At 45.0% G+C, this 25533-nt stretch overlaps 1 protein-coding gene, 1 long non-coding RNA gene and 1 pseudogene across 7 annotated transcripts in view; 1 reads left to right on the top strand and 2 right to left on the bottom strand.

Moving 5' to 3' along the window:
* Positions 1 to 25533, bottom strand: part of Ankrd11 (ankyrin repeat domain containing 11) — a 163653-nt gene that overhangs the window by 20905 nt on the left and 117215 nt on the right. For 3 of the 6 annotated variants that reach the window (XM_048354935.1, XM_048354929.1, XM_048354931.1), the window contains 2 exons: positions 12026 to 12170; positions 7241 to 7379 (listed from right to left, as the gene is read on the bottom strand). In XM_048354935.1, coding sequence (XP_048210892.1) covers positions 7241 to 7267 — 27 coding nt within the window. In that variant the 5' untranslated portion in view covers positions 7268 to 7379; positions 12026 to 12170. Of the gene's footprint in view, positions 1 to 7240; positions 7380 to 12025; positions 12174 to 24565; positions 24576 to 25533 lie in introns of those variants that run through there. The other 3 variants (XM_048354930.1, XM_048354932.1, XM_048354934.1) reach the window with 2 other exon arrangements.
* LOC125358076 lies at positions 2253 to 2733 on the bottom strand. The gene is made up of 2 exons (XR_007212264.1): positions 2454 to 2733; positions 2253 to 2416 (listed from the first exon to the last, which is right to left on the bottom strand). It is a non-coding gene; the product is annotated as an uncharacterized LOC125358076 (long non-coding RNA).
* On the top strand, positions 17620 to 19618 carry LOC125358363 (annotated as a pseudogene).

Genomic DNA, 25533 nt, shown 5'->3' with positions numbered 1-25533 from the left:
AGCAAGCTCCCTCTGACTACACCTTGTGCCCCAGGGCCTCACATCCTCCTGGTGCCCCCAGGTCTGGTCTTGGACCCAGCACTCTCAGCACACTCACAGCCACAGGACGACTCAAAACAACCTGGGTGGAAATGTTGACTTCTGCATTACTTGTGTCCACTTGCCCGCAATGAACAAACTAGAGACCTGCTCCCTCCCCACCTCTTACCCAGTGCAGTGGGAGGAATGTGACATTTGGGATATTAGCACTCTCACAAAATTAGTAATTTCAGGGGTCAAGTGAGTAAGTAATCCAGTCTGCTCCTGAGCAGTATATGGCTAGTATGGTGCTGTTCAAGGGTATTTTCATCCCAAAGCACAGATTTAAAAAAATGGGGTCTATGTTGCCTTAGGCTGTTGTCCAGCTTCAGACTCCTGAGTAACACGTTATATTTAAGATATCCAAGGAACATAATGGAAATGTACTAGGTAGACAGTCTAAGGTAAATGTGCTCTCTAGAAGGCATCCTAAGACTATCGAGCTATATGAACAGCAAATCTGGCCAGTCCTCCAGAGCAGCTGTTGCCAAGTGCTTTGACCCTGTACCAACAGTGGGACAGGCAGGCTGGGCTTCAGGGAAGGGATGGCAGTGGTTGCTTTCTGCATCCACTCACTGGCAGCCAAGAGGGCTTCCAACTGTTCCCAGTGATGCTTGGGGACCATGACGCCTTTCCCTGCATTCCACTGAAGTATCCCAGGAGGCCGGTTCTGTCCCTTCAGGAAGAGGCTGTGTCCTGGACACACAGTTAACTCCCTAAATTCCTTCGCATTCACTAAGACAAAGTATAACCACAGTGTGTAGCCAGCAATGTCCAAAATGCAGCTGAGTGGCCCAACATGGATACCAGATGTGCTGTGGATACTCCCTGGGACACCTGCTCCCTGTACTCCCCCAGTTGATGTAATGCAGCCTGGCTGGCTGCAGGGCCCTGACCCACAGCCATGTGCCCAAGTGCGAAGACCCTTCCAGTCCCACTCTATTGTCAGTGTCATCTACGTTGAAGGTGGTGGTAGGGAGCAGGAACCACGCCTAGCTGTTATGGACAACCAAGGGAGTTCCTTAGGCATTTTTTGTTATTAAGATAGAAGCAAAGTAGAATTTATATTAGTTCCAAATGATATATTCTAGGTTGCATAATAGTACATTGGCAGGTCCAAGGTAAGTCAATCTGTGTTCCTGCAGAGTAAGTGGCAAATTAGGTCACAGGTATGCTTCAGAGCTGTGGAAAGGGGGCTGGGTAGCCCAACAGGATCCAAAAAGCCCCCTCCAAATAATATCCTGCAAGTTCTGAGGGTCTGGGGTAGATTCCAAAGGCAGAGTACCAGGGAGAGCAAACGATGTGGGAAAAAACAACAACAAAACAGGTCCATGGCCTTGTCAGCACCTAGCAGTCCTGCTACATAGAGATTGATATTTATCTTGGGTTGACATAAACTCAGACAGTCCACCCATCTCATCTTAATAACAGCACAGGTTTCCATTATACCTTTCTTCCCATATATGCATTCTCTGCTAGGCTTCTTGTTGAGACAGCCAGCCATATCTTACCACTCAGCTAGCAAACACATGGTTCTATGGAGGTTTTTTTTTTTTTTTTTTTTTTGGCCAGTCCTGGGCCTTGGGCTCAGGGCGTGAGCACCGTCCCTGGCTTCTTCCTGCTCAAGGCTAGCACTCTGCCACCTGAGCCACAGCGCCCCTTCTGGCCATTTTCCATATATGTGGTGCTGGGGAATCGAACCGAGAGCTTCATGTGTAGGAGGCCAGCACTCTTGCCACTAGGCCATATTCCCAGCCCTATGGAGGGTTTCTTTTCTGGCCCATGCTAAGCTTTTTCTTGGTTAAAGGGGCTACAAGAGTGGTCTTGTTTTCAGGAATTCATTTCCCATGGGAAGAAAGGCCTTTTAAAAGTATACCATCTTCTAGCAGCAAGCACAGTGATCTTCCCCAAGCAGCATGTCCAGCTCATATGCACAGTGGCTGTCTCCTGGCTATGGTCTATTTGCCAGCAGCATATCCTGTACCTGTCTGCTTCTAACACCTCCACTGTGGTGCTTACAGTGTAGACACTATGTTGAAAATGAACTATACAACTTGTAGGTGGAGATAGGAAGGAAAAACTGGCAGTGTGAGGGAAGGGGTGACCTTACCTTGTCCAAGAAGAAATGTACTCTTTGCCTGACTAATGTAACTGTAACCTTTTTATATATCACCTTTATAATAACAATATTTTTAAAAGAAAAATAAATACGACAAATTTGTAGGTGTTCTTTCCCTGTTTACAGTGTACTACATTTCAAGAACTTGAGAACCTTTGCTTTCATATGTTGAAAGGTTCTCTGTCATTCTCCTTCAGAATATACTTTCCCAAACACTCCCTCTGCTCTGGTGTACTGACCGGATCCCCTGTTAAACCTCATTCTCTCCTCCATACCTCTCAGCACTCAAGCACCTCATCTTTTTCTATGCCTTAGCCTAGGAAATTTCTATAACTGTAACTTCCAATTCATTCTCTTTTATTTTGGGTTTAAGATACTATGCAGTCTAGACATTGAAATGTCAATTTTAGTGATAATTTTCATTTCCAGGCATTTCATATGAAACACAGATAAAGTCTGTATGAAGCTAAATGCCAGTGGATCATACCTGTAATGCTAACAACTTAGGAGGCTGAGATTTGCGGATTGTGGTTCCAAGCCAGGCCAGGCAGGAAAGTCTGTGAGACTCCAACTAACTAGCAAAAAGCTGGAAGTGGAGCTGTGGCTCAAGGAAAGTGCTCAGGTCCTGAGTTCAAGCCCCAGGACTGGTGAGTGCGCATGCACATACACAGACGCACATGTGAACACATGCACGCACACACACTGTATGAAGTTTTTATGATAGTGTTTTACTTTGCACTCTCATTTTAATCCCTTCTCATGTTACATCCCACTGGTTCTGCTGGTTTGCATTTCATACACACTGGTCCATGCAAGGCCTCCCAGTACAGCTTTCTTCGTGGCAATCATCTGAGTGCTGGCACTGAGGAAGCCTGGGTAAACACCTGTCTGGGGAGGGTCTGCTCTTGTTCTGGCTAGGGCACACATGGCATTTCTAGGGATGTAAGGAAGCCCAAGCACTAACACTAGCCCCACTAGATTAGGGGCAGGGTAGAAGCCTCACGTTCCTCCTCAGCAGCTACCAGCAGAGACAGAGGGCCTTAACTAGGGACAGTGTTCACCCTGATAGCCCAGTATGTCCGAAAGATGTGGCTCTCTCACAAGGACAGGCCTTCCATAGCCTCCAAAGTCTGGAACCTTAACCCCTGTGGCCTGGCTCCAAGTCATTATTTAGTCCTAGCATTGTTGAGCTATGTGCACCACGGTTGCACTTCAAAGCATGGTGATTAACAGTAGGCCTTCCTAGCAAGATAATTATTTAGGATATACAGTCTACCATATTGCCAAAATAGGAAGCCCAGTAACTTTTGTGCCATCATAGATTTTACCATAGATTATACCAGTATATTCTTGATTCCTTTGTGTACAGGAGCATTTACATGGTGAAATTTTCAAACAAAAAAAACCCCAGCACATGTCAGTAAAACTCTGGTCAGGAAACGGTTTTCTCACCTTTCTCCAAGTGGTGAGGAGAGTGGACACCGCTACTCTAACAGCTTGCCTTAAAAACTCACCTGCCACACCAAATATTTGGCCTAGTCTTGATGTTTGCAGTCATGAAATACAGTTTTTTCTAGCTACAATGTTCCAACCATGGGCCATACACTACCATCCAGTGCAAAGGAACCATCATCTTACCCAAGACCTGAGTTCTAACACAAGTGAGGTGAGGTGAAGGGTCGCACAGACCATACCCCTCAGCAGCCCATCGTACAGCACACCCAACTGGTGACTGACAATCAACTGTCTCCCCAGTTTCTTAATATGTCTTTCCCTCCCTCCCTCCTTTCAAGGATTGTAACTTCCCATTACGGACAAAGAAGAGCAGTTGCCTCATGTGGGAACTCAGAACGGCCCTTGCCCTTTGAAACCAGGAGTAATCAGGGTCTCAAGAATGAACACTTAATACTGAGTCACTGTGTGAGCATTTACAGGTTGGCATGTTAAGCAAACTTTCACAGATGTCAGAGACAATAGACTTGTTCAAAGGTAAAAAACAAGGAAAATGGTTCCTCCTTGTTCCAAAAAAGCATTTCATGTTGCAAATGAAACTCCGATTCCAAAACTTCTCTGATATGGCAGCTCTCTAAAAACTGTGTCAGATGTAGCCTTGAAAGGCGGGCAGAAAGAAGTTAGACTATGGACATCTGTGAGGGTGCAGGAAGTTTCTGGAGGAACGTGACATACTAGGTAATATGCTAATATTTATATTCATTATAGACCTTGACATTTGGGGGGACATATACAAAATATAAAAAGGGGAGGGACTAGAGGTGTGGCTCAAATGGCAGAGTGCTAGCCTTGCCAAAAAAAGAAAAAGCCAAGTGAGAGTGTGAAGTCCCGAGTTCAAGCTTAGTACCAACATCAACACATAGAATAATATCATTTGAAGCAAATCTAAGACATTATATAATCTCATTGTGACTATTTTCTGTAATGAATCTCTTCAAACAGACCAGACGAAGCCAGAATTGGGCAGGCTCCCCCCTCCTGCAGATGAAGAGGACAGAAGGTTGTCAGTTCCCAGTGGTCCAATCTGGGAAAGGGCCCTAAAAGGGATGTTCTCTGGGGCTGAAGAGCAGCCTTCTTTGGAGACAGCAGTCACTGGCTCTGTGCTGCCTATTTTCCTATATAGACAGTCAGACCTAATTCCAGCCCTGCTGGAATATCACAAGGGCTTATCAGCCTGCTGCTGGCTGTTGGAGATGTACTCTCCCTTTTGCTTCCCTTTCACCACCAGATCGAACAGCAGACCGGTTTTGGACATGCTATTGTCAAGAATTTCTGGACAGTATAAAGCAAAGTGTGCTGTGCCACCCTCATATTTACCTGGACAACCACTGTGTCTAGCTGCCATTCAGGTACCACAATAATGAACAACCTCAGAGGGGCCTGGCTTGTGATCAGGCTCTGACTCACAACAGAGAGAACTGTATTGTTCTTGGCAGGCTGCCCCTAGCCCTGACTAAGCACTGAGGAGGCCACACCTCCCATGGGCTGGGCTGTCCATAGCAGGGTTCAGGAAACAGGAAACCATTCCTGTGGCCATCTGGTAGCTGAGAGGAGGCTAGGCAGACTCTTGCCACTTGGGGGCACAACTATGGAAACTGCTATTATGAACTGTGAGTGAGGCTGACTCCCTTAGAATTCACGCATTCCTGGGCTCCACTGCTTCCCCTTTCAGCAGGGAGCACTAGGCGGCATGTTCAGCAGAGGGCGCTGGGGAGATGCTATACAGGAAGAGCTGGCAGAAGAACGGGATGCCTGGGATGCTTTGCTGGGCCTGGTATCTGAAATAATAACTTCCCAAACAGAGCCAGGATCTGCTTTGGATGGCTAAACCACACTCTAAGGAGGTCTGATCCTCCCTACTGCTCCCCACCAAGACGATCAGGGAGATTCAGACTTGGTCATTTTCTTCATCATGATTAAAAATAATGTCGGAAGGGGTGACATTCATCAAGATGCATTGTACTTATGAACTGAACTGAACCCCCTCTGCACAAATAGATAACTTAAAAATCATGCAGATGTCATCACTTTCCCAGCCTCCAGAACTATAAGCCAAAATAAACTTCTTTGTAAAATAAATGCATCTCCTTGCTTGCACAGGTAGCAGAAGCACCAGTATTTTCCTCATTCACTCTTCCAGAGATGGCAGGGCTACCTCAGAGGTCTCATTCCAATCCCCACAGAGTCACTATCCAAAAAGTGAATCGCCAACTGGGAATATCACATGATACAACCACCGAATTAGGAGGACATTGAAAGTAGGAAATCGGGTCTGGTCTGATTTTTATCTAGATGCAGAAACATTCCCAGGAGCCTTCAGGAAGCACCCTGGGCCTCTCCATTCTCACAGAACCAACGTGGAAGACAGTCTGCAGCTTTCCCTCAGTGCCTGCCATCCAAAAGCACACACATCCATCACACACTCCCACACTTCCTTACAGGCCACCATGCTGCAGGCTGAAATGCCCACTCTTGCGCACTGCCTCATGAAAGGAGCCGTGTGAACCAGCTCACAAACCACCTTCTCATCCCATCCAAAGAGCAGGCCCTTTGCCGGCCTCTAACCACAATCTCTGACCCGTTTCTGTGGGTATATTCAGGGGAGCACCATTTGGAGGAGAGGTGGGTGAAGGACCTTTGACTACTACAAAAACACAAAGGCTGTGGTTTCCTGGACTTTGCCAATAAGTGCTGTGACACGGGACTCATTTTTAGTGGCTCTCCTCTGTGTAACTGAGATTGCTCATTTATTCTCTGGTGTACCTCTCATCACAGAGTCTTCTCCACCCCCACTACCAGCCTCCTGTCTAGGCGAACATCTTCTGCTTTGTGCATGGCTTCCTTCCTAAAGTCTTAGATGCCAAAGATAGATCCCAGTGCCCCAGGACGTTCACCCTGTGCCTGATGGATGTCTTAGGTGTTCTACTGCCCCCCACCCTCACACTAAGCCTCCCCATTCAAGGCTACAATGATCCCAGATGACAGCAGGGTAGGAGGCCTTTGAGTAAGAGGATCATCAAATGGAGACAGTAGGCACAGGCTAGGCTAGCAGCAGAGGCCATGGCTCTCTTTAAGACAGAACCAACCTGGGAGTGTACACAATGAGGTGTACTGAGCTCCATAGCTGCTTCTCAGTACCCTAATACCACTCTTTAGCACTCACTCAAGCTAACTACTGTCTGCCTCTCACTTGCAGGATTTCCTTTGGGTTCTATGCAATGGAGCTTTATCAACAGGCCCTGGCAGCCCTGGGAGAAATCGTGTCTTTGCTCCATGTGCTAAGGAATACACAGCACAGCGCACCCACAGGCTTGTAGGCATGGAGCCTGAGTGGTTAGGTTTTCCTATCAGCTCTACAAAGACCCAATACAGTGAAGAGAAAGTGGAACCTGGAGGCCGGTTTCCTGTCCTTGCTGTGCTTCACCCATGGCTGCTCTGCACAGGGCAGCCCAGTGGTCACACAGGACTCCTCATCAGATGCATTGTGAGCTGGGGTGAGCAGGACTGGGAGGACTGTCTGAGGTCTGGTACCTGTGTCCGAGTCTTTCTGCTCTCCATTGGCCCCCACCGTGAAGGGCAGCTTCCGCTTGGTGGCGCGCTCTCTCACCTCCTTCCCTCCATCACTGCGGTCCAGCTTTGGGGTCTTGGTTAGAGAAACTTTATCTTTATCCTAGAAAACAAAGTGCCACTTTCAGACTTTACTCCTAGATTACATAAACAAATCAGCTATGATTTATTTCATGTGCCAGGAAAAGCAAAACTTTTGTTGTTGTTGTTGTTGGTCCTGGGCTTGAACTCAGGGCCTATAGTTTGTCCCTGAGCCTCTTTGTGCTCAAGGCCAGCGTTCAACCACTTGAGCCACAGTGCCACTTCCGGCCTTTTCTGTTTATGTAACACTGAGGAATCGAACCCAGGGCTTCATGCGTACTAGGCAAGTACTCTACCACTAAGTCACATTCCCAGCCCAAAGCAAAACTCTTACTGAAGCAGTTTAGTTATAGCATGTGGTATTCCCAGTTGGTTATTCTCTTTTTGGATAGTGACTGCGGGGGGGAGGGGAGGGGAAGAGTTGGAATGAGACCTCTGAGGTAGCCCTGCCATCTCTGGAACTGTTGCTGTAAGAGTGAATGAGTGAATGAGGAAAATACTGGTGCTTCTGCTACCTATGCAAGCAAGGAGATTTGTATGATGTATTTATTTTACAAAGAAGTTTATTTTGGCTTAAGGTTCTGGAGGCTAGGAAAGTAATAACATCTGCATGAGTTTTTTTTTTTTTAAGTTATCTACTTGTACAAAGGGGTTTCAGCTCAGAATGTGATTTAGTGGTAGAATGCTTGCCTAGCCCTGTGTTTGACCGGCTAAATAAATAAATAAATAAATAAAGGAAAGAAGAAGAAAAAAACAGTACACTTTACCTGGCTTATATAACTGTAACCTCTCTGTACATCAACTTTATAGTAACAATTAAAAAATTTAAGCCAGCGCCAGTGGCTCACACCTGTAATCCTAGCTACTCAAGGAGGCTGAAATCCGAGGATCATGGTTAAAAGCCAGCCTGGAAACCACCAGAAAACCATAAGTAGAACTGTGGCTCAAAGTACTAGCCTTGAGCAAAAAAGCTCAGGGACAGCACCAAGGCCCATAGTTCAAGCCCCATGACTGACAAGAAGCCTGTGACAGAAGTTGGCACTGATCAGGGACATGTCCCCAGCATGCTCAGAGCTACTCCAAATCCTTGAGGGCCAGGAAACCCTATGTCCCCAAGTAGAGAGAAATGCTCTGCCCCCAAGACCAGGATCCTGCCTGCTCCTTGGTGGCACTGGTACAGCCAACTTGTCCAGGGAGGGCAGCTTGTGTCAGGGAGGTCACTTCTGTGGGCAGCACTGGATACCCTTTGGTTCTCTAGACAAGACTCCTCTATCAACAGTGAAGTTGTTTGCTGGTTCCTACCAAGCCTATTTCCAGTTTGGATATTCTATAGATATTTCTTGGAAGACCTGAGAAAGTGCCCTCTCGCTAATGTACCAGTCTGAGGCAAGAGGTGCTACAGAACCAGGTGTCCTGTTCCCTGCCTATCCATTAAGCACTTCACTGAGATCACTAAAATATATTGCTTTTGATAAACAGTACATGGTGGAACCAGTCTGGGGCCCTGCCCATAGCAGGAGCTTTGCCACGAAGGGACCCTCTTCACTCCCCAAAGAACAGGCACCAAAGTGCTATATCTAGCACTGCCCCTTCCTTAACTCCACTCCAGGTCACCAGAAAAGCTAGGAAAGCTCCACTAATGCTGAGTGCCACTGCACATAAACTTCAGTGTTAAGTATGACAGCCTTCAGGAATCGTTTAAAAATGGTAATAACAACAAACTAGAACATACCCACCCTAGTGGCAGAGAGTGGGGGGAACACTAAGTCTAATCCTGTACCTCTCACAGCCAATATGAGATGTCAGGTATTACATGCAGTCTGAGGGTACACTTAGCTCAACCCAAGACAATGATCCACACCAGCATGGGATACCTTGATGCTTGAACATCTGGGACAGTGACACTGCAGGGGCAACATAGCCATTTTTCTGCATCTTTGGTCACTGTTGCCTACTTATTGCAACTTGGCCTTTTCCCACATGGTCCCTTGCCTAGATGGCCTTACCCGCATGCCAAGCCCTTCAGATACTGCCTCCTGCACACCTTCTGAGAGTGAGGCTGGAAGCATTAACTAGTTATTTCTCTGCCATCTGTTCAACTCTGTTGGTTAGACTGGTTATCAAAACAAGAGCAACACATAATGTCTTGTCAGTGTGGGGCTAGGGTTCCCTCTTCTTGTGTATCTACTGCATCCAACCTTGTTTGACCTCCTTGTCATCACCCTAACACTGGTTGGGTCTGTGAGACCCAACTGCAAAAATAGTCTAATTCTCTTACAGACATCTCGGGGTTCTGGCACTTCTGTCTGTATCAATCATTCGGACAGGATGAGTTTTTGATCCTAATTAGGTAACCAGATACACTCCCCAGAGCCAACTCTACTCTCTGGAGTTAAAACTATACCACACCTGTTTCTCCAGGAGGCAGGCCCAACAATCTCTGGGGAATTTTGGTGGCTTTTGTAGGGGCACCTGTTAGGCAAGCAAGCTACCACATGAGCCACACCCCCAGATCTCTTTTTATTTTTCAAGTAAGGTCTTCATGCTTATGCCCAGGATAACATGGATTGTAATCTTCCTATTTAGGCTTTCTGTGTAGCTGGGATGACAGGCGTGCAAGATCACATTCAGCTTTTTATTGGGTGAGATGTGAGTCAGAGAACTTTTTGCCCAATTAATCTTGAATCTCAATCCATCAGATCTCCACATCTTGAGTAGCAGAGGTTACAGGCACATATCATGACACCTGGCTCTGGGAAATTCCTCAACAGACTAAAGCAGTAGTCAGCCAAGATATGGAACATGCTAAACCAAAGCCTCAAGAGGCAGTGATAGGAGCTGCAAGAGAACAGGAAATAACCTGGCTGCCATAAAACTAGGTGGCTAAGTGCAGGGCACCCTGTGCCCTTACAGCCGAGCTGCCCCTGAGGACACAAGACTGAGGCAGGTGACAGACACCTTGATGTCTGCGTCAGAGGTCACTTCCAAGGCTCAGAGACATCACAACACAGCAAGACAACACTCTGGTTTGAGTGACTACAGGTGCTGAGCTCTGTGTACTCTTTCTGGGGACAGCTTCAGTGTGGAGGCGCAGAAAGGACAACAGAGCCATTTCCCTTCCTATGCCTACAACGGTGTGATTCTGTTGTATGGAAATTTTAACATTTTACTTGAAAACTATTCAATCAGGATCTGTTTGGTGTGAAATGATACCCAAGCTTTAGGCTCTCAGCTACCACAGTGGGATTTACTGGCATAAGCAACTCTGTTTCTCTCACCATCCACTGGCCCAAGCTGCCACTTCAGGCCACACATTTGCCTCTCAACCAGCTCCACCTTATGAACTCACCAGTGCCAAGCAGGACCCACCACAGGACCCAATAAGTAAGAAACTCAGCAGCACCTGATGTTCACTAGCACAAGACTTAGCCTCAGACTTGTCTGTGGGGGGGGCACCATACCACAACACTCCCCTGCTCTGCATATAACACAAGACACTCCAGAAGGAGCAAGTGGACATGCTTCCCTGACATCCAAGGGTCTTGGGGGCAAATCTAACTTTTTTGTCTAAGGAGCACCTAAGTGTATCATGACCACAAATCATTTCACAATCAACCAAAACTAAATGACCTTCCTTCATACATTTCACATGTGGAATATCAGCTAACCCCATACCACTGTAAACCAGACTATTTTTTCAGAGATTAAGGTACAGCAAAGCAGAAGCATGTAGCAACAGACATATGAGGTAGTAGTCTTGGGACCCTCTTTCAAGTGCCAGGATGAGGACAGAAAGCAAAGCAGAAGCAGCAGCTCAAAATGACTGCCACCTAAGTAACTGCATCAAGGTGATGCTACCTGCCCAGCAGGGAACTCAAAGGTTACAGAACCAGATGGTTACAGTATGGCTATGAGAAGGAGCAAAGACAGTCAGGATGAACTGACCCCTTCCCCATTCTGTGGTTGGGTTCTCCCTGCTGCACACCACTTTCTCACCAGCTCAAAGGTGTTTCTGCACTATTTGTCCCCACAGAGACTGTGAAACTAGGTCTCAAGGCAGCTTGTGGACTTGGTAATAGAGCAGCTACAAAAATAACACACAGCAAAGCATGAACCTCAGCTTCATTCTGTTCCAGTCCAAGCTCATGCCGAGTCCACCTCAGCACTGGTGACAGGATGTGCACACCCCTAACTCCGGTATTTTCTACAGTAGTGATTAAACATGGTGGCTTACATTGGATTTTGTTTCTTATTACTTCTAAAAAAATAAAAACAAACAAAACTTAAGACATAAAAATCATCACTTTTTATATTAATTAACTGATGGAGTCTCATTGAAACCATAACAGAAATCCTAGAATACTGAGGACAAAAAATGGGCAGCCAAATCAAGACCTCTTCAGAGAACAGCTACTAAAATCAACTAAAAGCTTGGCTTTAGTAGATGCAACCAAGATCCATTAGGGAGGGTGGCTGCCTGCACACCCACAAAGAACAACCCTATACCTGCCAGGCTAGATAAGGCTTCTACAAGGTCAGCTGAGTGCAGATCCCTGAGCTGCAGTTGAATGCACAGTGAATACAAATGGTTTCCTAGACCTAGTCCAGCTCTTGGTGGTCTAGGAGAGGTCAGGCTAGGCAAGGAAAAAAGAGTGCACCAAGTTTTACCTTTTTCCCAGTTTGTTTCTCCACCATGTCGTTGCTGAGAGGAAAGTCTTCTTGCTGTGGTGTTTTAGAACACCCACCTTTGGGCATCGTTTTGTTCCCCTCGTTTGATCTTCATTTATGCTACCATTGCTTCATCATCAACTGTCTGCTTCAAAACAGAAAACATGATATTAAAAGTTGGTAAAGCAAAGCCTTCAGTGGAGCTGGGCTCAAGTGGTAGAGCACTAGACTTCAATAAAAAAGCTCAGGTTCAAGCCCTATATTCAAGCCCAAGCACTGGCACAAAAATAAAGTTGGTGAAGCCAGTGAGGCGCACAGAACCTCAGAACACAAACCAAACTGATCAGTTGACCTGCTGGGGTGTGCAACTGCTCTGACCTGGGTTGGTTATTTCCCATTCCAGCCAGTGATTAGGCCCTTCCACCTCAGAGGGCAGCTCCCAGGGTGACTAAACACAGAAACACTGGCGGTGCAGCCAGTGGATGAGGATGAGGTAGATCAAGGAGGCAGAACTCCACCAGTGTCTGGGTCTTGGGCCACTTTGGTGTAGACAACACCAATGGTAGAGAGGGCTTGAATGGCCTTGCTCTTCCCTCTCCTTTCCGCCTTCTCCACAGGCAAAGTCACATGAATGCTCAGAGCAGTACCTTCACCCTCAGGTCAGGTGGATATTGAGTTTAAGGCTCAGCCACTCACCACATAGAATCAGCTCCTGTCCTTCACACATCACATAGAAGGTAGGAGGAAAACACCTGCTTTTCATAAAGCACCAAGCACACCTAATTAACTCTGCAGCTTCTTTCAAGTAAAATGTCCAGATGGCAAGCACAAGCATACAATGCTTTGAGGATGGCTTAGAGGATGTATGTGTAGGAGGCCTCAAGGTCTCAGTCTATGCTCACAGTGCCAGACTCTTCCTGGGCTAGAATCTAGCTCTGGCTTCATGTTTCCTAGGAAATCCTAAGCCATGTGCTGTATTGCATCTAAATGCTTGCTCATCAGAGACCATTTCTTAGAGCTAGCCAAGGGCTCACCTACAAATGAACCCCCTTTGTCCATACTTGATACACAAGCCAACCACTCCCTGTTAAGCACCAGGTAACTAGAAAACTATCTCTCTAGCAGAAAGTCTAAAAGGATTTCAAACTACCCCATCCTGAGCCTTGCCTCCTGACCACCAGAGTACAGCAGGCTTCTGGGGTCTGTATATGTACCACCCTTCTGTTCAGCCTCCTTCTGGTCTCTTCCCTCTGTGTGATTTACGTACATCCTAGCTTTTCAGTAGCACTGGTAGGGAAGACCAAGGAAAAACATAGCTGATATATCTTTTCAACAGCTAATACCTCTAGGCTCAAAAATCAGTTTATACGTGCATGTGTGCACCTATGTATGTATGAGTGTGTGCACACGCATGCACAAGCGCGCGTGCGCACACACACACACACTCACACACACACACAGTGCTCTCTTCCCCTTGACAGCAACATAACATGCTGGATGAAGCACTGAGTCAACAGTGTGTGGAACAGTAGCCCTACTTCTCTGCTTCTGTCTTCAAGGTCACACTGAGTGTCAATGTTCCCCGTGTCCCCAGCCTCTGCTGTGAGATCTCAAGACCCTTCTATGTAACATCATCTTAAGATCCTGCCTTGTTTTTCAGCAGTAACAGATAAAGCCTCAGACTGTCCTTCTGTATTACCTGGCATAAGAACACATCTAAAGCTATTTTGGGGTGAAGGACAAGGCTGTCAAGACATTCACTTCCACTGGGCACCAGTGGTGTGCCTGTAATCCCTATACTCAGGAGGCTGAGATCTGAGGATCATAGTTCAAAGCCACCCCAGGCAGGAAAGTCCTTAGACTCTTAATCCCAGTTAGCCACCAGAAAACTAGAAGTGGCATTATGGCTCAAAGTGATAGAGCACTAGCTGAGCAAAGGAGCACAGGGACGAGTTCAAGCACAAGTTCAAGCCCTACAACCAACCCCTCACTCCTCACCTCTGCCAAAATAAAAGGACAATCACTTCCTAGCATCTCCCGAACAATGCCAGAGAGCAGTTTACCTCCACCCATATGGATGTTTTCTCTACATAGAACTGTAATTTCTACATTCCGCAATTTCCCCCACCAAAGTGGGACGTCTCAGACGTGGAGTGTGGCTCAGGTGGTAGACTGCTGGTCTGGGAAGCATAAGACATTGAGTGGGCAGGGGTACAGAGGATTCTCATTGGAACTGGGGCTGTGTATGAGATGGGTAAAAATTTAAAGGTGATTGGGTTTTGAGGGGTAGGAACTCATAGGAGGTGAAGGAGGTGAATGTGATTGTAGTATTCCTTATGCATATATGAAAACACATAACGAAAGCCATTAAAATTGTTGTAAAGGGAAGATAGGAGATAAGAAACCGTAATGGAGGTACATCATATGTATGAAAATATCACAATTAAGTACCTTTGTATAATTAATATATTAGAAGGAAAAATTATTAAATTTTATTTTAAAATATTAGAAAAGCTGGCTGAGTGCCAGTGGCTCACATATATAATACTAGCTACTTAGGAGGCTGAGATCTGAGGACTGCATTTTAAAGCCAGCCCAGGCAAGAAAGTCTGAGATTCTTATCTCCAATTAACTGTTCAAAAAAAGCCAGAAGTAGGGCTGTGGCTCAAGTGTGGGGTACTAGCCTTGAGCAAAAGAGCTCAGGGATAGCATCCAGGTCCTGAGTTCAAGCCCCAGGACACACACACACACACACACACACACACACACACACACACACACACACACACCATTAGCAAAAAAAAAAATCTTGCCTATCTACTCATAGTAAAAAACAAACAAACACTAGTAAGCGCAGTTTTTCATGAGCAAGCCCCAGTGGTAGCTGTGTCTGTGGACACTGTACAGGAAGGACAGTGATGCTGGGTTCCAAACGAGGACCTTGCACATGCTAGGCAAGCACTGTACCACTAAGCCACGCCCCCACCTCCTAGTGTATTGACTAAACACAAAGCAGTGTCACCAGGGAAGAAAAGGGCATTCTCACTCCTGAATTTTTTTTTTATTTTTTTTTTTTTTGTGGAAGGGTGCCGGTACTGAATACTGTCCTCTTGCTTTTTTTTTTCTTTCTTTCTCAAGGCTAGCACTCTATCACTTGAACTGATGATCCACTTCCTGCTTTTTGCTGGTTAACTGGAGATAAGAGTCTCCCCAACTTTTCTGCCCTGGCTGGCTTAGAATCACAATACTCAGATCTCAGCTTCCTGACTAGCTAGGATTCCAGGTGTGAGCCATGGACACCCAGCTCATTTTCATTCTTATTGTAGTGCTGGGGGGCGAGCATGTAAAGCACTTACTACACCAGAAAGCTTCAACCCAGCCTCCATTTTTGTTCTTGTCTGGCCACCTCCACTGTAAGGGTTAGAAAGGGTTATGTGCATCCGCTCTGGTCTTTAACGAGTTTGCTGCGCCCTTCACTGGTGCAGTGGTTCTCAGGGTTTTGTCCATCAACTCCTTTTGGAGTTTTGGGAGGTCGTCCTGAATATTAACATACCATATGCCCTTTCCAGTGCTGACATGGGCACCGGGGGTGGGGAACACCACTGAGCTACAGGTAAGGTATTCACAGTCACTGCTAGTCACTCTCATGGGGACAGCAGCAATTCCTTCCAGTGTCACCTACAACCTTCCTTAATAAATCTTATTAAATTACAATCATTGAGTCCTGTCTTTCCAGTATTCTGTGACCAATGAAAACATATGAAGTGCTTCTGGTATATACCATGTATTACACCAAGGAAAAAGCATGCGAGCAAGATTAGCTGTAGGTGCTTGAATATATCAGTCACTGGTTTTCAATCCCTTATATAAAGTGGTGCACTGTGTGTAAAGCCCTGTACACCTCCTGTATATTTACATCATCTCTAGATGACTTAGGGTACCTGACAAAATGTCAATACTGTGTAAACAACTATTGTATGATATTGTTTAGGAAAACAGTGACAAAGAAATCAGCCTGCAGGTATTCAGTAAATGATCATCTTTTCCTCTAACTTCTTCCATCTCCAGCTGGTTTAAACTACCAGGCAAAAGGAGAAAGTGAAGCCTGAAGACAAGCCCAGCTATCAGGAAACTCCAGCCCAAATTCCCACTAGCTTAAGAAAAAGATGGGAAAGTGGTCTCAATAGGAAAGAACCTCATGCAAATAGTTAAGGGGGGGGGGGGGTGGGGAGGAGAAAAACAGTTTGAGTGTTGACATAGGCATATAATCCTACTACTTGGTAGACTGAGGCAACAGAATCTTGAATTTTGAGGCCAGCTTCAGCTACACAGCAAGATCTGGTCCCAAAAAGAAATGAAAAACTCTAATTACATAAATTAGTATTAATTTACAAAAGTAAAGTCACAGTTTAAACTTGAAGCAACAGTGACTCAAATGGCATGTTCTTGGGCTGAAGGTATGGCTCAAGTGGAGCACAAGCAAGCATCGCCAGTACTGCCCAGAAACAGCATAACTCAGACACAGAATTGATGGCCAGAACGTGAATTGAGTGCAGATATGACCTGAGGCTCAAAGTATAATAATAAATTATTATAATTTTTTTGCGCGATAAAGGTCAGCTTGCCAAGAGGAAGAGTGTTTCCTACATATACACTGGCAAGAGCTCTTATTCAAAACATACAAAGAATGTCTGCAAAAGAAAAAGAAATCACTTAATATAAAAATGGACATAGACTTATATAAGCACTTTACAAAAGAGTGCCAAAACACAAGTACATAGATAAAAAGTTGTCAATTTCATTAGTAGTCAAGGAAATGAAAACTAAAATCAAAATGATTTGCCATGAATTGGTAAAGATGTGAAGCAAGGGAAACTGATTTATTCTTATGAAAGTGTAGAATGAACCTTGGCACCATCAACTTCAACTGATATAAACATATTCTAAAATCCAGCAATTTTGTTCTGGGAATAAGTCCAAAGGAAATGCACATGCAAATGCACCAAGAGAATGTACAAAATATTTATGTAACATTTTTATAATAGGCCCAAGCCAATAGTATTCTGCTATGAGGTTAACAGGGAAGATCACATAGCAAAGAAACAAACACACACTAACATGAATAAATTTCACAAACAATATATTTACATAACTTCTTGAAAACATTTAAACACTGGTGCTTAGTAATGTACATCCAGGTGGTACCTTGTCACTGGTGGGTGTTTCAAAGTGAAGGTCACACAGGCATGTGCTTTGGGATTAGTGAGTTGGGCATTTTTATGTTAGGAACTTCTGGGGTGTTATGCTACATTTCACAACAAGCACGATTTTAAGAACTGGGAAAGTTAGTGTCCAACACATAGCATATGTTATTCCATGGCAGGACTTTGGGAAGTAGAAGGTACTATAGAACATGAATACCACTTGTCTCTCCTCAAGTGGTCCTAGCTGGTCACCCTGAGCAGGGTGCTGAGAACAATGGGAGCAACTCAAGGTGTGTATGCACTGACCCAAATCTATGTGCACAGTACACAGCACAGAAGAGGAACCGCTAACTTCTGGTAAGGTAAAAATAAGCATACAGCTCTGGCAAGATGCAGATGAAGAAGGTTGCAAAGGGGTTGGGAATAGTACTTGTCTTACAGAAGATGAATTAAGACACAGATTCAATGTGATGGAAGAGGACAGAAATGTAGGTAGGTGTGTGTGTGTGTGTATGTGTGTGTGCGTGTGTGTGTTAAAGATACAGTTGAATGACTAAAAACAGTAATCATAGCAAAGCAGGAAAAACAGAACAAGTGTAGTGAATCAGGAAATATCCTCCAAGGCTTAGCCATTGAGCAGTCACTAGAGAAGGCAAAACACAAATGAAGAGGAAAGTTAGAAGGAAGTTGTTGCACTGTGAATGTAAAAGAAAGAAGGGTCCCTGGGGATGGGTGTGAAGCATCACTCTGAAACCCAGCTACCTACTCTACAGTCAACATGCTCCAAACCATGAACAAAGAGGTGAAAGTTGTGTATACAGGGCAACAAGGCACTGGGACACAAAGCCCAACTACTGTACGGTTGCTTAGAGTGGGTTAACAAGCCAAGAGATTTACTGCCACCCAGTGATTTTCATGTCAAAGTGGATAGAGCAAGATGTGTTGCCAGGTGCCTGTGGTTCCCACTTGTAATCGTAGCAACTCAGGAAGCTAAGATCTGAGGAGCATGGTTTGAAGCCAGTCCTGAGACTATATGGAGGGGCGGGAGGTGTCCTGGGCTCTGTCCTTGATCCTCTCTGTGCTCAAGGCTAGCACTCTACCACTTGAGCCACAGCATCACATTCTGCCTTTTCTGTTTATGTGGTACTAAGGAATCAAATCCAGGACTTCATTTATGCTAGGCAAGCACTCTACCACTCAGCCCATTTCCAGATTCTTATCTCCAATTAACCACCAGAAAGGGAGAGTTAGGGGGCTGGGGATATAGCCTAGTGGCAAGAGTGCCTGCCTCGGATACACGAGGCCCTAGGTTCGATTCCCCAGCACCACATATACAGAAAACGGCCAGAAGCGGCGCTGTGGTTCAAGTGGCAGAGTGCTAGCCTTGAGCGGGAAGAAGCCAGGGACAGTGCTCAGGCCCTGAGTCCAAGGCCCAGGACTGGCCAAAAAAAAAAAAAAAAAAAAAAAAAAGAAAGGGAGAGTTAGCCTTGAGCAAAAGAGTTCAAGGACAGTGCCCAGGACCAGATTTCAAGTCCCAGGATTAGCATTAAAAAAAAAAAAAGTGGTTATTATTCTAAGCCTACTTAGAAATGGGAGGAGTGCTTATAACAAAAAGTAATAGAGGTGGTCCTTCATCTCCTCCTCATTGTGGGGACCCTGCACTTGCCACCATCACAACTGAACAGATCACCCTCACGGGCTCTGTGGGGTCATTCCCACTTTGTCAGTAGTGTGGTCAATTCCTTAGATGATGGGTTTGCCCTCTCGGGCTTCTGGGATGAAATGCTGCACCTGTGGGATCTTACAACGAGCACCACGATTTGTAAGGTCTTACCAAGGATGTGCTGAGTGTGGCCTTCTCCTCTGACAATGGGCAGATTGCCCCTGAATCCCCAGACAAAAACCTTCACATTATAGAATACTCTGAGTGCATGCAAATACACAGTCCAGAATGAGAGTCACTCTGAGTGGGTATCCTGTGTCCAATTTTCACCCAGCAGCAGCAACCCTATTATTGTCTCCTGTGGCTGGGACAAGCTGGTATGGAATTTGGCTAACTGTAAGCTGAAGACCAATCACATTGGCTCTTTGAACACTGTGACTATATTTCCAGATGGTTCTCTCTGTGCTTTAGGAGGCAAGGGTAGCCAGCTCATGTTGTAGAGGTCTCAACAAAGGCAAGTGCCTTTATCTACAGTAGCCCTGTGCTTCCGCTCCAACCACTACTGGCTCTGTGCTACCAAGATCATCATAGATGAACTGAAACAAGAAGTTAATAGCACCAGCTATTCCAGTGAACCTCTTTGGCCTGGCCTTCTGATGGCCAGACTCTGCTGGCTACACTGACAACTTGGTGCAAGTAAGAGAGTTGACCATTGGTACTGGCTAGAAATTTGTGGCAGAGCTTTAGAAATAAATGCTCTAGAACTGGAAGAAAGAAAGATGAATAGAATGTATAATGGCTTAACAGAGTTAATGTAATCCATCTGGCTAAGGAAGAAAAATGATAAGATACTAACAACTAGTTCAGGAAAAGCATTTGACAAAATTCAACCCTCATGAGAAAAACAGTCAGCAAAACAGAAGTGGATGGCAAAACTCCCAGCACACACAGTGCATCTACAGAGATGTTATTATCTGAATGGTGACAGCTGTCACTTCCCGTGGCTGGTGAGATGGCAAGGATGTCCGTTCCTTGCTTCTTTCTGGCCACCACTGCTACTAAAGCTGTACTGGAAATCTTGCCTAGCACAAGAAGGAAAAGAGGAAATCAAAAGCATACAGATCAGAAAAGAAGAAACACAACCCTTTCTATCTAAAGATGACACAATTGTTTATGTGGACAGTCACAAGGACACACCAACAACTCCTAGAAATAACAAAGTGGTTCAGCAAGGCTGAAAGCCTGTTAAAAAGCCTGTTGATCAACACAAAAAACTCATTTTGTTTCTACATATCTACTTGCATTGAACATAAGGAAACAAACATCGGCACCAAATGCTGCTGAGAATGCAGAGAAACAAACTGGGTCTCTCACTTGGCTAAGAGGAACATACAATGGCTTTCAGCCTGGGCTCCATCTGTATCTTGGGGTCTCCTCAGCAATTAAAAAATATTAATACACTCAGATGACATGGGGAATCTTCAGATAATTCTCCTGTGTGAAAAAACTAAATTCCTGCAGATACATTGTAGGTGACCTATTTACTATCATCCTGCAGTAACACGCATTATCTAGCTGGGAAACCAATCAGTGGTTGCCAGCAGACAGAGGTAGGATGGGAAAGGGTTGCCAGAGCCTCTCACAAGTGGCATACACACATGTGTATACATAAATGTAGGGTGGTTGCAGAACATGAACACAAAATCAAAGTCTACTGCATAATCTTCCAGTGGATTTTTGGCTGAGAGCTACAGTATTATATTACAGTTGCTTCTGAGAGATGCACAGGGAGTGGGGGGGGGGGTGGCTTCAAAGGTCTCTACTATTTTTTTTAATCACTTCCTGGCAGTCTATTTCAAAATAAGAAGTTTTTTTTTAATTTTAAAGAACATAGGAGTCTAGGAAACTTCTAGGAGTGATAGCAATATTCCACTTTTTTTCCACTGTGGTGGTAGATTCTTTTGATTTGTTTGCCGGTCCTGAGGCTTGAACTCAGGGCCTAAGCACTGTCCCTGTCTTCTTCTTCTTTTTTTTCTTTTTGCTTCAAGGTGAGCACTCTACCTTTTGAGCCACAGTGCCACTTCCAGCCTTTTCTGTTTATGTGGTGTTGAGGAATCAAACCCAGGGCTTCAAGCATGCTACCGCTAAGCCACATTCCTAGCCCCTGTGGTGGTAGATTCTTGATTGTACAGGTTTTCCAAAATCCAGTGAACATTGCATTTTAAATGAATGATTTTTTGTGTGTATGTGCCAGTCCCAGTGTCTGAACTCAAGGTCGCTAGCTCAAGGCTAGCACTCTACCATTTGAGCCACAGCTCTACTTCTGGCTTGGGGGGGGGGAGGGGTTAATTGGAGGTAAGAGTCTCATGTAATTTCCTGCTTGAGCTGGCTTTGAATCATAATTCTCAGATCTCAGCCTCCTACATAGCAAGGATTACAGGAGTGAGCCACTGGCAGTGCTCAGCTATAAATGAATTTTATTAATACCAGTTGTAATTTAGTAAAGTTGTTTAAAAGTAATAGGTAACACATAAAAATTGAATTTATATAGAGGGAGGAGCAAGGTAAAGAGGATGAGATAATAGATTAAGCTTCATATACTTACATGATTTAAAATAATAAACAGGCTTGGAATGTGACCTGGTGATACAGTGCTTACCTAGCATGCATGAAGCCCCAGTACCACATAAACAGGAAAAGATACAAGTGGTGCCATGGCTCAAGTGGTACAGTGCTAGCCTTGAGCAAAAGCAGCTCAGGAACAGTGCTCAGGTCCTGAGTTCAGTCCCCAGAACTGGCAATGAATGAACGAATAAATTTAAAAAAAAACCAACAATAAGCAACTAGATAGGATATTATATGATTATAATCCCAGAACTCAGGAGAGGAAGAAGAATGATAGGTTTCAGTCAGCCTGAACTATATACAGGCCCTATCTCAAAAAACAAGCAAGCAAGCAAGCAAACAAACAAACAAAACATTTTCAAGAATGCTGGTGCTGGTGGCTCACACCTGTAATCCTAGCTGCTCAGGAGGCTGAGATCTGAGGATCGCTCAAAGCCAGTGTGTGAGACTCTTAGCACCAATGAACCACCAGAAAACCAGAAGTGGCACTGTGGCTCAAGTGGTAGAGCACTAGCCTGGAGCTGAAGAGCTGAGGGACAGCACCCAGGCCCAGCATTCAAGCCCCAGGACCACCAAACAACAACAAATCAACAAATTGAAAGGAATAAGGTATCAGATCAGTGGCAGGGTGGAGATACTGTTCTACTCCATCCTATCCTTTAAAAATGAATTATAAAGGCCAGTCAGTCCACAGTCGGGAGCAGGAATGAGGTTCCTCTTTTTGAAGCAAACTACCCTGGTGAGTTCTTAGTAAACATGGTCATGTGACTCTGCAGTGCTAACCTCCTATGCCCTTAAGACAAGTTTAAACAAAGACTCCACTTTCTTTTCAAAAGCATCACTGTTGGTGGCTGTTTTAATTATTACTCTGAAGCTACCTAGTATATGGAGTGACATAGGCCAAATGAAAGCACTTTAGTACCTTGAAATAAACTGAGTTTTGAAAAATAGGAAAGGACTGGAAGGTGTAAAACAGAAGAGAGCAGATAGGAGCTAGCATCTGTTTCAGCTGAAGCTATCAGTCTTAAATTCTGATATATTTTGTTTAGAACTTAGGTCTTGGCATTGATGAAGCCTGTGAACCACTGCATGGACCAGGAACAAGGGCCTTAAAGCTTCATTCTGCTCTAGGGAAGACCCTGGCAGGAGCCAGGAAAGAGAGGCTCTCACAGATGTATATCCAGACAGGACACGCCTGCATTTTCACAGCCCTAAAACTAGGACTTAAGTGAAACTGGAATGCCAAGAGTCATAGATCACAACATGATAGAAATTTAGTTACTTCCCAAGGACAAATCTGCTGAACAATGGAAACTAACATAAATTTATCTTTTCCTCCTTCTTCTTTTTTGTTATTTTATTTTTTGCTGTTGGTGATACTAGATATTTGAACTCAGGGCCTTGTTCTTGAATCATACCTTCAGCTGTTTTTGCTTCAGTTATTTTTCTGAATAGGGTCATGATTATGAATAGAGTTTTTATACATGGGCTAGCCTGGACCAGAATCCCATTAATAGCTTCTGGTGTAGCTGAGATGACAGCATGTATCACCACACCCATACAGCTTCTTACTGCTTGAGATGGGACCTTGAGAACTCTTCCTGGCCTAGAACCATGGGCCAAGCCCATCCACCCTCCAGGTGACTAGGATTACCGGTGTAAGCCACCACACCTAGCCATCTTTTCCTTCTTTAGCAACAGGAAACTTCAAGGACAGGTTCTTAGAACTACCTACCAAAACTTTTTTCTGTGATTGAAACAAAAACTTTCTGACTGTAACAGAGAAAGGACAGCATCATGCTCCCTGGGTCACAGGGCATGCACACTACACTGTCTCTCTGGCCAGGCACCTCTCTAGCAATGCCCTCCCAGCCCTATATGACATCACACTCCACTCTGCTCTCCCAATCTGCAGTCAGGGGTGAATGGGAAGCTCTGTACGTGGAAGTCAGGGCTAAGAGGAGTGCTCTGTAGCAATAAAGCTGTGTCTAAATACAAGCCATGCTAATGGAAAGAAGGAAGGACAAACAAAGAAAGAACTAAGGTACAGGCTGGCTGGGTGTCCCTGGGTTCAAATCTGAGCACTACCCTCTCAGAGGCCTGGTCTGTAAGAAATCTCTGCAGTCAGAAAGCCCAGGTTTCCTCTTGCCTCTAGCAGGTGGCTGCCCTGGTGCAGCTGAGACAAACTGTGCCTTCCTGCTGGAAAAGAAAGGAATTCAACGGAAGCTCTAGTTTCTTCCTCTGCTACCTGTATTTTCCATCTAAGTACTTAGGTGTGGTTTTATGTCACTGCAAAGGTCCAACTGTTTAGAACTTAGCAGCAGCTACCAAGAACCAAGGTATAACCCCAATATTCCTAAACTGTTCCTGCTCAATAACCCCAGCTGGTATAGGCATCTTCTGGAGTATGCACACATGCCTGCACAAGTCTTATTTAGACAACTATGTCTGAAGGGCACAGCTCCTCCTGGATTCAGTACTGCCCATCCCAATGAGTGCTAAGATTGAAGAGCTGAAACTCTTCAATCATGAACATGAGCCCCATGGGCCCATTGTGGGCATGTTGAGTAAGAACACTGAGCACAGAGAGCATTCTCACATCTCCCTTCCTTCCTTACATGTGCATAGCCTTTTCCATATCAACATTCTGCAGAGTAGTCCATCCGTTACCATCCATGAACCTGCTGACACATGACTATCGGCAAGGTCCGCAGTTCATATTAGGGTTTGTGCTAGGTGTGGTGTATTCTGTTTCACCAGTGTTAATAACTTGTATCTACCATTCATATAGAGCAGCTTCACTGCCCTAAACACATTGCTCCCTTTGCTTCCTCTATCCATCTTGTGGCCTTCCCTAACTACCAGCAACCTTTGGTCTTTTGACTCTCTATTTTGCCTTTTCTAGGTGCCATGGAGTTGGAATTATATAGTACATCATTTTTTCTGGTAGGCATCTTTCCTAGTGGCGTGCTTTTTAGGGTCCTCCATGGTTTTTCTGCCTTGTTTTCCCTCTAACGCTAAATAGCATTCCCTCTAGCACTGAATCACATTCCATTGTCTTGCTATACAACCATTTACTTATCTACTCACTTATTGAAGGACAACTTGGTTGCCTCCAGTTTGGGCAATTACAAATAAAACTATTCTTCTTTTTGGAGGTTTCACTATTTAGCCTATTCTAGCCTCTAACTCAAAGCTGTCCTAGTCTTAGTATTACAGGCCTTCACAGTCATATCTGGCTTATAAAGTCATGTTTAAAGTGAACTATTAGGGTACAAAATATCATAAAATATTACTAATCATCACATGAAGAACATCATTCTGTTGTCACCTGCCTGTATATGCTATTATATATGTATATACAGAGTGTTGTGAGCAGATTTTTTCTCATGACAGGGAACAACATTTCATAAACAGAAATGTTGCCTAACTAGTTCAGAGCCCTCGATTTGAAATCGGGTATGACTATAATAGACAAGAATAAGGCAGTTCTCACACTGAGTGAGTACCACATCTACATCTGGTGCCGTGACAGAGCAATAACACTAGGACAGGATGTGAACTCTGTGTGTGTGTGTGTAATGTTAATGTTGCTGGATTTCTGGTCTTGGGTTCACTCTGGAGGAGAAAGGAGGGAGGGATGGAGGGAAGGAGAAGGAGGAGAGGGAAGGAGGAAGATGCTTGTCACCTCTAGTCCCACTAAGTAGCATTGGCTTCAGGATCTGGTGTCTCTTTCTCTGGCAAGCCAGTCTCTGTTCATCAGTTTCATCCCTCAAAGGGGTGAGATCCTACCACTCCCAACCCCAGGCTGGCACAGGGCCACAGTGAATGCAAAGTGATGGAGGAGGAGTTGCTATTCAAGTAGGCAGCCAGGAACTTTGCATTCTGTGGCTTTCCTGGAGGAAGCAGTCAAGGCAGGTGAACTCGGCTGGATCTGAGTAAGGACAGATCAGCACAGGCTCTGCCCACGCTCCCCTGTGGGAGGAAGCCACCCACCAAGGACACATCATTTATGT

Source organism: Perognathus longimembris, chromosome 10 (genome assembly GCF_023159225.1).
Source record: "Perognathus longimembris pacificus isolate PPM17 chromosome 10, ASM2315922v1, whole genome shotgun sequence".
Lineage (NCBI taxonomy): Eukaryota > Metazoa > Chordata > Mammalia > Rodentia > Heteromyidae > Perognathus > Perognathus longimembris.
The sequence above is the reverse complement of the archived record's forward strand: the minus strand, read 5'-3'. Positions and strand labels throughout refer to the sequence as shown.